The sequence below is a fragment of the Zosterops lateralis genome, assembly GCF_965231275.1.
Source record: "Zosterops lateralis genome assembly, chromosome: 3".
Lineage (NCBI taxonomy): Eukaryota > Metazoa > Chordata > Aves > Passeriformes > Zosteropidae > Zosterops > Zosterops lateralis.
In genome coordinates this window covers 81,578,501-81,590,515 of record NC_139764.1, presented here as the reverse complement: position 1 = coordinate 81,590,515, position 12,015 = coordinate 81,578,501, and the positions used below count along the sequence as shown (strand labels likewise).

Here is a 12,015-nt window from a genome sequence, read left to right as displayed (position 1 = left end):
AGAGGAAAAATAACTGCGTAATTAGAAGGAAACCTGTCTTCTTTAGCAGTATTATTTTTTATCTATTAAAAATATACAGAGACCTTGATTCCTTGGATGAAAAGAATTCAGAAAGCAGATGTCAACTTCTTTTTTTTACAAACATTAAGCTAGTGTTCCAACCAGGTTTGTCCTTTTCCTCATGCAGGGCAATGCCTAGAATCACTCCTCTTGCTCCTTCTTAAGAGGTTTTTTTTTTTTTGTCTTGTTTTTTCCTGGATTTTCTGTTTTCTTTTGCAGCAGATAAATACAAGCATCAAGCACACATTTGTTCTCAGTCCGAAACCACCTAGGTTTGCTTATGTTTGGGCTGTTTTTCTTTCTGATTTTGCACCTGCAGTGGTGGAGTCTGTTTCTGGCTTTGGAGCAAGGATCTCATTGAAAGTTAAGGGGGATGCATGTAGAGCCACTGCTTGTAAGCTTCCAGAGCTTCAAGTTAAAAAAAAGGAAGATTTTCTTCTCTGAAGTAACTTATCATTGGTAGAGGGTGGGGCAGTAAATTAAACTGAGAGATAGAAAAACATGGGAATGGCCATTCTGCCTCTTGGCAGTGCTTAGAGTAAATCAGAGAAGGAGCCTGAAGGTGTTTTCAAGAACATTTTTCCTAGTATAAATTTAGTTGCACTATACCAGGTGAAGAGCAGTTGTTTTTACATGTGTATCCATGGATTTCACTGTCATACAACTGTTTATTTTTCTTTCACCCCATACAAGCTTTCAGCTTTCATGTCCTGTGGCAGGCAATTTAAGGGTACATTCTGTGACAGTCTTCTGCTTTGGTTTGTTATTGGACCAGCCATCTGCTGGTTGCTGGGTTCAGTTGATTCTTTCCATCCCTGGCTTTGGAAGAGATAATTATAGGAAGTCAAGCTCTATGTAGGCAAAGTTATCATACTTTTAGGAAAAAAAAGCCTTTGGAGATGAAAAGCATGTTGAAAATTTTCTTTTCAAAAATTAATTAATTATGATTCAGTACAAATAAATGTGTATCTTGCATTACTGTCATGATTGCCTGCCCAGTTCTAGAGTCACTAAAGCAAAGTGAATGCTATTTATTTTCAGAGCTTCCCGTGCATTTTCTAAAATAGGTAAACTATCAAATCTTTTGAAACTAATGTAGCTGCATTTTTCAACAATCCTTTGTTTTATGACATGATTTATATAATGGAGAAATTTTATTCAAAACTTAATCTTATTACCTTAGTGTCCTATTACCTATAAAAATATTATATATATGATATTTATTTTCAAGACCTGATTAGATCACTGGCCTTACTGTAGTTACAACACTTCTCACAGGATGAGAACTTAATTTCTTATGTCAACAAACAGCATTTATTATTTCAATGGTTATTTCATGTAGTACTCTTATGTTTGTAAGTAGGCAAGTCCTCCAAAAACACAAACCACAAAAAAGCCCTTTCTCTAATACTGAAGTGTTCATAACTGAGAAAATTTTTTAAATTGTTTTGTTGATTGCTTTCTCCTGATAGAGACTTCACGTGGGATTGTCGGATCTGTAACTTCATTTTCAAGTTAGAAATATTCTTAAATAGCCCATTTGATTTGGAAGGGTCTACACTCTAATAGACATATTCACTATTTTTTTCAGATTTTTTTTTCTGAAAAAAAAAAAAACAACTAAATCAAAATCAAACCAACATATTTCACATGCTTCAACTTGTGAAGAAATAATTTTTATAATTTTAGAAAAAAATTATAAAATAACATAAATGTGAGAAGTCAGATTTGAAGTTTATGCCTTGTAGATTACAATAAAATGTGTTTATACATTCCTATTATCCTAAGAAGGTTCACAGATTCATACATTCTGGCTGTTCTCTCCAAATGAGATAGCTTTGTGACATATTTTGGCTTTCTTTAGTAGGATAAAGGGGATTAGAATTTGAGTTTTAAAGCTTTCTTTGTTACGTTACTTGCAAGAAAATCATGATTCTTACTCCAAAATGGAAACATCAGTGCTCTGCTGCTGACATACTTAATTTTTTACAATATGTTGTAGAAATTGTATTACTGTAAGAATAGTATTGCTTAAGATGTCTTGGGAATTTCTTGTAATTCAGTGTGTCACACTAAGGGCTAGTAACAGATGACCCTGCTAAGTGATATGTGGAAGAGGCACAATGCATAGATGCCTCAGGGATAAGTATTTTCCCCTTGGGAGATAGCAAAGAGCACAAACACTTTAAATTCTATCGAAAGTATTTTCCAGGGTATGCCAAATAATGATGTCTGGACAGATACTATTTTTGCAGGATTCTTACTGTTGCTTCTGAAACCTCTCTAGCATGAGGCTGTCTGGGACTTCTAAAGTGTTGTTGGCACTATCTTACTCAGGACTAGTCACTGCATATGCTGTAGATTAAATTGTTCCAAGAGTTTATCTAATGGTCTCTCCTCTGAAATGTAACTGTTACAAATGCTGGTAATTCCTCGAGCCTTTCTGCATTCACATTTGATCTGCAAGCAGAATAGTTGAAACTTAGGGATCTACTTGAGAAGAGAGTGATGCTCAGCATGAATAAAGGCAAAAATAGAATTTCAGGACCCACTGAAAAATATGAAAGTATTTTGAAAATTTGGGCTGTGAGAGTTTAAATTTAAATAAGGAATTGTACATGATGTAAATTTTGCTTGAAATACTGAGAGTTCAAATTTCAGTTTGAATTTACTTGGCAGGTGAATAATTGACATGGTTATGAGGATTATGATTATTGAGAGGGTTGTTCAGGAAACAGGCATTTCAAATCACAAAACAAAAAGCTCCTAAAGAGACATGCTAATCAGCTAAAACCTCAACCCTGCATCATGACAATTTATAATTACCTTTTACCTTAACACAGTAGTATTAGAAACAGGACAAAAAGATTTCTAGTAGACTTCCATGCCTGCCCGCCTTAAGTTTTTTAGAGATGCATAGCTGCATGTTATTTAAACACTAAAGAACAATTATAGATAATCTCTTTTATCCTACTCTCATTTCGTGTACTGTGGATATTGTTTGGTTTGTAAATTTTAATTATCAAACAGAGATTATTTACATGTTTGCAGAACATCCAGTTGAGAAGATTTCTCTTGAAATAAAATGCCTACTATCCAAATGAAGAAATGTTTCTCTTGTATTTAGCACTTGAACACAGCAATAAGTAACCTGGATAGGGATTTCTCAAAGGAAAACTGAAGGCTCAAGAACAGAAGTCCCTGTGAAAATTAATCTTGTTTATTCATAAAATGAGAATGTATTGACTTGAGGGACCAATTCAGTGATTCTTGAAACCTATTTCCATTAACCTCTGACCTAGACTGGATGAGTAGAGTAAAAACAGTGTTGATTCTACTGAAAACTTAGGTTTTCAGCATTCTCTTTGTAAACACAAAATTTGCCAAATGGGGACAGTTTGTTGATAGAGTTTCCGGTCGGTCACTTTTTTCTCGTTTTTCATTAGAAACATTTTTTCTTAAAAGGTGATGCTTTCATCTAGTCGAATACTGCTCCATTTAGGAACTTACAGTTAATTATATACTCATTAGAACTGCAGTGTTAAAATGCAGAAAGCGATTTCAGTCTCGCTCCTATATGCAAGCATAGTGAGCACAGAAATAAGTTTTTCACTGATGTGAGCATCAGTGACTGCATTTAGTATGTCACTTCCTTTCTGTTTAGTCTCAGTCACCTTCCTCTTAGTTCTAGATGGAGCATCCCTTCTTACCACCAGAAAGCCAAAGCAGCAAATAAAATGAACCAACAACAACAACAAAAAAAAAGAGTTGGGTTTATTGTCTATTAAATAGTACACCCAGGATTTTGTGTCTCTAGAAACATGTAAATCAAGCTGAGACATTTGCTAAGAGGCTTGCTCCTCTTCAAATATTTTCAAGCAGTTTGGGCAAGTCCCATATTCCTGTAGGACATCAGCTTCCATTTTCTCTGTGGCCTCCTGGCCCATGAATTTTAGTTTTCTTGCCCAGGATTCAGTCTGTATTTCCTGTAATACCCACCTGCAAGGAAGCAAGGGGGCACTGGGACTTCTTGCTGAGATGGTGTTTTTTGGTATAGGCTATATCAAGAGAAATGTATGGTCTTTGTTTCTACCTTTTACCTAGAAGCTTTGGCTACATTTTCTTGCCTGAGGATGGGACAGACAGGCCATGGGGGCTTTTATCTGGAAAACAGCTAGATGGCAGATTTGGTTCTGTTCTATCCTTCATGCTCCTTAACTAAGTAGTCACAGTCCAGTAGCTGATGCTGCTGCAATTCCTGCTGCTTGTGCTTCCATTGGAAGGCAAAACCAGCCAGGCTGTCGCAGCTCTTGTGTATTTTGGTCTACTCTTTTTGCTTCTCTGAAAAACATGCATGTAAAAGAGGAGAAACACTACCTTTTAACACTTAATGTTTCAGTGAAATTTTACTTAAAATTTCTTGAAACATAGGAAAGACACTTTGCTAGCATGTAAAGTTACATTCCTTCTGAATAGAAGAGATTTGCCAAGAAATGGAAGAGGCAAAACTTGCAAGAAAAAATTTAAAAGAAGCAAAACTGTAAGGATAGGGTGGATTGGGGAGATCTGGGCTAAATACTTTTCTGCTAAAATAACTATCTAGAAGTGTCAATTTTATGACTTTCTAAATAAACACTCATCTTTCCAGTCTGATTAAAGTTTGTATTGGTATGTCAGTGTTTTATGTAGCATTTATGTAGAGTTACTTGTTGAAACATGTATTTAAACTTGGTATTTCCATGGGACTTAAAAAGCCTAAACAGATGTTAACTAAATTACAGAGGTAGAAAAGGAGGGGCGCTTTTTGTCTCTAATCAAACATAATGGTGCTTTGAAATTAATTTTAATTGTTTTCATTTTGTCAGAAGTTTCAGCATTTAAATCTTCTGTTCTTAACCAAAGAAAGAAGTTTCCCCAAGTTATTGCCATTCCTCCTGTATTCCAGAGAACATACAGGTGTTGCTGACACTTCTACACAAGCATCTGAGCTGCATGGAAGCAGTTGCCGTGAACATACTCTCTTTCATCTATTTTTTGTTTGCAGTGGTAAAGTACTGTCTCAGTTCTGTACATCTCTTGAGATGTAAAAGGAATAAAACTTACTTGCCTCTACTCAGAAAGTATCATCAGCCTTCTGCATATGGTAATTCCAGGCCCAACAGACTGCATCACTGGAAATATGACTTGGCTGGTGACATGCCTTAAGAATTGTAGAGAATTCCTTCCATTTTTTTTTCTTGTTTTATATTGCTGTTACTAATGGCATTTGAATGAATTATATAAATGTGTGTAAACCATTAAGACAAGAAAACAAAAATATTCTAATATTCTAATAATTTCTAATAATATTTTCTAATCTGTTTGCCAAGACTCCAAATCTGTCCAGTAAAACAGCAGCAGCTTGGGATTTGGTCTGGAGCTACCCAGTCTATTGTTTTGCAGAGGAAGTATAAAAGGGCCAGGGACCTGGAACACAGCAGTTTCTTTTAACATATTAGTACTGACTGTGGTAGCATTATAATGGAGACATGTAAGAGAACTTCTTCCCTGCTTTAAAATTATGTAGTAAATATGTGTCCATTTCCAGGTGGTCAACATGTAATGTAGAAGAATCAGAGAATTAGATTGGAGAATTAATTTCAACCAAACATTTTGACACTTCTTGCATTCTGAACTGGTGATGTAAATACAGTTAATCCTGATTAGCAGATCATCAGATCCAGCTAGGAGATCCTTGTAACTCTTGTTTCCATCTTATGTAAAGCTCAATTTTATATAAATAATATTTTTTAAATTATTTAACTCTAAAAAGTTTATTTGTATTGAGAAATCATAATAAGAAAATCATTCCAAAAGTTAAGTTAAATTAAAAACTAAGGTACATGAAAAATGCCTGCTACTGCTACAAAACACATTTCCAAGTACTTGGTGAGGCAAAATTGATGAGGACAGATCGCATAAAGTGTAGTGTCCAAAATCCATATATATATATATCCATATTGCTTACCTGTCTGTTTTGTAAGAGTGATTACCTTAAAATTGATTCTGAAAAACAGTTAGTGTTAAAGTTATTAAAGTTGGTGTTAACGTACTCTAGAATAGCAGTATATATATATATATATATATATATATATATATATATGAGGCTTGCTTTATAGACGCATCCTATGAACTTTCTGGTGTGTACACATACATGCACAGTTACCCGCTTACACACATTGATGGGCAAGATTAACAGGCCTTTTATCTGACTCTGCACCTTTAGGGAACAATAAAGACATCCCTTTACCAATTATGAGGCATAAATTTGTATTGGTAGTAATTGCATCAATCAGTGCTACAGTAGACGTCTAACAAAAGAAACAGAGGCACATTTTTTTCAGATTAATAAATGGTTGGAAAGGTTAATAGTAAGCCTTGAGCCAGAAAATGTTCTAGACTGATTTTTCCTCTCCTCAGTTACATAATGCAATATTTCAAAATGCATTTGTCTCCAGAAAAATAATTACCTCAAAAAATACTTCCTCCTTGCCATCATACTTACCCTTTCTTTTCAATGTCAGTTCTGTGTGATTAAAGCAATTTTGCTTTAATGCAGTAGTTTTTGTAGAAGAAGCTAATTAGTTAACTTGTGGATTCTGTTATCCATAATCAGATAGTTTACTAAGATGCAATTAGTTGCACCTTTTAAGACCCACTGAAAGTAGCACTATTAACTGTATGGAAGAACCTGAGCTTACAGGGGTAAGTGAAGTGACATAATTTGCCTTTCTAAAACATTTTATATTGATTACTCATATAAAAGGAGTGAATTTTCAAGGCCAACACTTGAGAGTCAAAGAAAATTTTTTGCTTGTAATGTTGTATGTCTAATTTCCAAGTTACAGAACTAAGAGCATAGAACTTCGATTTATGTTTCTACATAGTCTTTTTTTTCTGGGTACAGTCACACTTTATCACTGTGAAGAGTTCCAGGACATGGTATATCTGTAGTTCTAGTTTGGAGTCGGATGAATTACATGCTAAAGGACTCTAGGAGCTACTCAGTTGCAAAAACTCAGACATCTAAGGGCACACCTAAGGTACTCCTCCTGACTTACAGCTGCTCCTCTGAGGCATGTGAAATGGCAGTAGACATGTACATTCAGACAACTCTGTGCCACCCCTTGCTTCCCTCCGTCAGCTGAATCAGGAACAAGGGATAACTATCTCAGCTTGTTGATGCCAGTGTTTGGTCAGATGACCCCTACGCTGAAAGTCTTAGGAGCAGACTTTGTAGGGCTTTAGAGGCATCTATTTCCTTGAAATTCAGTAAATCATTAATAAAGTTTACTTTCGCAAATTTGAAAGCTGTAATTTAGTCTAATAAGCAAAGTAAATATATTTAGCTCCCCACTGGTAGTTAGCAGCCAAAACAATCAGTGTAAAACTCTAGGTATGATTGTCCTAGAGTTGGATGTTTGATATTTGAAGAAACAGACTCTTATTACCTCTGATTTTCCCAAGGAAGGAGATTTTCCCAAATTAGGCAGTTAGATTTAACTGAACTTTAGAAATATGCAAATAATTAATGTGCTTTTATTAAATAATGTAATACTGTTTCATTTTTTGCTGTCTGTTCTGACAAGAATGTCAATACTGAATTCTAGGCAGCAGCTTCTAAACTGCACATTTTTCTTACCAGGTTCCAGAGAGACAGAATAGGAGTATGTAAGGCTAGGGATAATATGTTGTAGTAACAAACCCAATTTTCAAGATTTCTAGGAAACTCAGCAAAGTTCTTCTGCTATGTTGAGGCTTTGCAATAGGATGGCTGTGGTGTCTTACTTTTGTCTCTGAGGTGAGAGGGTACCTGAAAATCATTACCACAGGGTGCTTCAAGACAGATTTTAGGTTTAATAACTACTATCTCAGAAAGCAAATCAATCTCTGAGTCACCATCTTCCTCAGTTTTAGCTGGAGAAGGTGAAGTGCTGTCTTTTTCTTAGATTCTAATGGAATCAAAAATACTTTACATTTTTTGTAAAACCAATGACTGTATAACAGATTCCTTTTGGAAACCTTACAGTATGTAATCTAGACTGAGTAAAATTATTTGATGTGTTTTCACAGCCCCGTGTTGAAGCCTTGACCCATCTGGCTTTGTACCACAGGTCTAAACAGGTTTTTAAATTTACTGGAGCTATTAGTCCATTTTCTAAAATCTATAGTTAATTTTCTAGCAGCTATGATTTTACCTTTCAGTTCTGATCATCTACCTGCTAATTGCAGCCCTTTTTCAGAAGAAGATCATCTCATATTATTAGTAGATATGGTTGTTAAGGACACAGAATTTCATTCCAGAGAGACACTTCTCCAAGGTTTAAGTTTGTAACTTACCAGTTATTTCCTATGTACAGAAAGCTTGTGTGTAAAATTCCAGTTTCTAGATACAGGACAGGTGAATTTATATTGGATAAGGCTGTAAGACATAAAACTTTTTTAGTTTGGTCAGTGTCCTTGTTCCAGCTCATTTGACAAGCTGAATACTCCACTTAAAGTTGCTTGGAACTGGCTTGTGCCTTTTCTATTGCAATTGAAAATTTGACTTTTTATTTGCTTTCTGGATGTGTCACTTGAATAGATGAGTGTCTATATTTAGGAGTAAAAAATTCTTTCTTGCTTGTTATTTTATTTCTCAAAAAACAGAAATCCACCAATTCTAATTATATGCCCAAACCAAACAAAGCTGTTATTGTAGTTGTTTTTCTCTACATCACTATGGTATGTCACAGCCTGTGGATAATTAGGTAAAACAAACTCTCTCATGAAGAGGTTATGTTGACTTTTCATCACACTTGGTGGCGTGATGCAGTGTTAGTTGTTTGAGTGTTACCACAAAAAGGAAAACATTTTTTAGAAGTAATCATACTGACTGTACAGGAGTCCTGATTATATAAATATTACTGCAAATTTTAACAGTATTCCTTCAACTGTCATCTGAGAAGTTAGGCTGCAGAAATGTTTTCACACTCTACTTATGTACTGATTTTTCTTTATTCCCAGGTCCAGTCTGTTTATGACATCACCCAGTATGAGAATATTTTTTTTTTGTGCACAGTTCTGGAACAACTTCTTCAAAATGAGACAGAAGAAAGTAACATTTCAAGCTCACACTATGGAGGAGAAGAAAAAATCAAATTTCTGAAGAACCTTGATCAAATTGTTCTTCATCTCTCGGATGAATTCCCTTTATTTTCTTTATATTTGTGGAGAGTGAGTGTTCTTTTGAACTCAGGTCAAATGCAAATTGATTAAAACAAGCAGCCTACTTTTTAACTGTGCATTTGTTGTGGGATTTCATTGGAAAATTTTCAAGCCAGACAGAGATATTATCCTTATTGGAAAACATTTACTTTAAACTACTATTCTATACAACAGTTTCAGAGATAATGCAATTTATTTCCAATTCTGAATATAGAAAAATGTAATCATCCAGGTGCCATTTTCAATAAATGCTGTTTCTTATAATAGAAAACAGTGTGTTGGTGTTTGTGCACACAGTGAAAATGGAACAAAGAAAGTTGTTTCAAGTGCTGTTTAAAATAAACACTATGAATTTTAAAGTACAGTCATAATCTCTGTGTAGAGCTTCCAAGTTAGGAGACTAATGCCTGTCCTTTAAGAGTTGTGTAGCTTCTCCGTGGTTTAGAGACAGTGTCTGGTTGGCTGAAATAGAAATGTTTATTTTAAACTTGGCAACTTCTCAGTAGAAGTTCTTACAGGACAGTCTTCATTACTGATAATCAAATGAGTCATTACTTGAGCAAAATAAAATCTGGTGCTCAGTTTCACATCTTTCTCACATTCATTGTATATTGTTTGGCTTTACTTGTGTATATACAAGTTTAGATACAATAGGCCTGATTCACTTTGAGTTGAGTAATGATTTCAGAGATCTAATCTGAAGAAGTTTAACTCATTTAATAGTTACTTTAAACCTTTCTGTTTTAAATTAATGAATATTGATAAAATCCCCTTTGGTATATTTACATGTTATCTAATATTTAATGGGATTTTTTTCTGTGCAATGGTATTATATTCATAGTAATAATTAAAGTAACATAATTTAACAGGAATTATCTTAAAAGGTCTTTAAAGTGTGAGGTTAACAATATCTTAACTGAACTATAGTGTTTGATAAATCTAAAGGGTAACTATTATGATCAATTGCTCTTTTTTCTATTAGATAAAAAGCATTTTAGTTCTATTATGTCTCCTAGAAGTGTACATTCACTATAAATGCAAAATATTTTGAGCATTAGTCCTTGTTCTTCCCCTTCAATTTTTGTGTCAGGAAAATTCTCTGAAACATCACTATCTTATCAATTTGAATGCATTTATTTTTTAATAAACCTTTGCTTTATATATATGTAAAATACATGGATATTTAGAAAGCAGGTTACTTTAATGGTGAATTGGCTCCCCAAAGAGTGTTTCTTAGCTAAGACCCTGCCCCCTGTTCTGTTTCTTAAACTTCCTATTTGATATGTCATATGGTAACATTTGTTTAATGCTTTCTTCTAGCTAACTTTCTTCCAACAGAAATCTTTGATTTGAAAAGCAAGCATTCCTGACTAGTCACATGAGAAAATCAGATAAATTTAGCCAAACTAAATAAAATAAATCAGTGTGTAAGCTGGGTAGCCACTCAGGAACTGCTGTGCCCTTTTTGTTGCTGCTTTACTTGTATTTTTGTTTCATTCTGGTGGAGGATCAATTCTTCCTTCTTCCTCCACAGTGCTCAAAACATGATTGCAAAAACAGAAAGGAAAGAAATAAATAAAATTAACAAGTACCTACCTGATAAAATTTTCCTAATTATAATAATTTTCATTTTAATTTTTTCAAAAAAGCTTCATTCAAATATAGTGTATAAGCAAAAGACACAAAATGCAGAAGGATACTGGCATCTATATAATGGCAAAAGGTGTATTTTTTTCAAGCCTGTTATTCAAAAGAAAATTTCAAACCTAGATTGCGCACCATATTTGCTCATCAATTGGCAAAAAGTATTTTTGTTGTTAGTAAAGTAACTAAGGCAAAAAGGGACACATATTTTCTTTTTTGCAGATCTTAGCTCTTTCTCACCAGTAAGCTCTCTAGGCCACTGGAAAAGCAGTGGATATTTCAAGAAATATATTAATCCTTGGTGAATTTTGAAGTAACTGCTCACTTGGAGACATGATTTTTAACATTATTTTTCAGAAAGACAAGGTTTTGTATCCAGAGATGGCACAACTGCATGGCACTTACACTCTGACAGGGATTTGGAGCAGTTGTACATCTTTGAAAGTGTTGAGGCAGAGTGAGAGTTCCCCTTGCAATGCCATTGCAGCAATCTAGGCACACACTCACCTCTCTGCAGAAGTACTGTTAACTGGTCAGCTGGGCTCTCCTTATTTGCTTAGTGCAGAATCAAATAGTGCAGTGAACCGCATTAATGAACACCTCGGCTTTGGTGGGGCAGTAACCCCTGCAATCAGAATACTTACTAGATTGTTGTCTCTTGTTTCTTGAAGATTTTTCACTAAGAGGGGACTTGGCTCCAGATGAAAATGCACAAAGGTAGACTTGTACATTTAGACGTCTGATCTGTGAAACACTTGCAAAGTAACCAACTGTTTTGGTCTGGGTGTCTAGCTGCTAGCCCAAAGGACTGCAGATCTTCTCCAAGTCTTGTGTCACTTTTTCTCTGTTCATGTAGATAGATGCCTCTGATACCCTGAAGCATCATCTGTGGCACTATCACTTAAATGTGTCTGCTTAGACAACTGAACAGTGGTGACAGCATGAGCTTAGGTGTGTAACTCACCACCACAAACATGCATTTAGGTGTCTTAATCTGAAAACTAAACCCCGCATTTGTGATACCTTATATGTTTTAGAGTAGGAGATCCTAGGTTTAAATCTCTC

The 12,015-nt window shown here is 34.8% G+C and overlaps 1 protein-coding gene across 2 annotated transcripts in view; it reads left to right on the top strand.

The window, feature by feature from the left end:
- MEI4 (meiotic double-stranded break formation protein 4) overlaps positions 1-11,685 on the top strand; it is a 76,498-nt gene extending 64,813 nt beyond the window's left edge. For both annotated transcript variants that reach the window (XM_083858585.1, XM_083858584.1), the window contains one exon: positions 9,106-11,685. In XM_083858585.1, the coding sequence (XP_083714711.1) occupies positions 9,106-9,357 (252 nt within the window). In that variant the 3' untranslated portion in view covers positions 9,358-11,685. The remainder of the gene's footprint in view (positions 1-9,105) is intronic.
- The last annotated feature ends 330 nt before the right edge of the window (positions 11,686-12,015 follow it).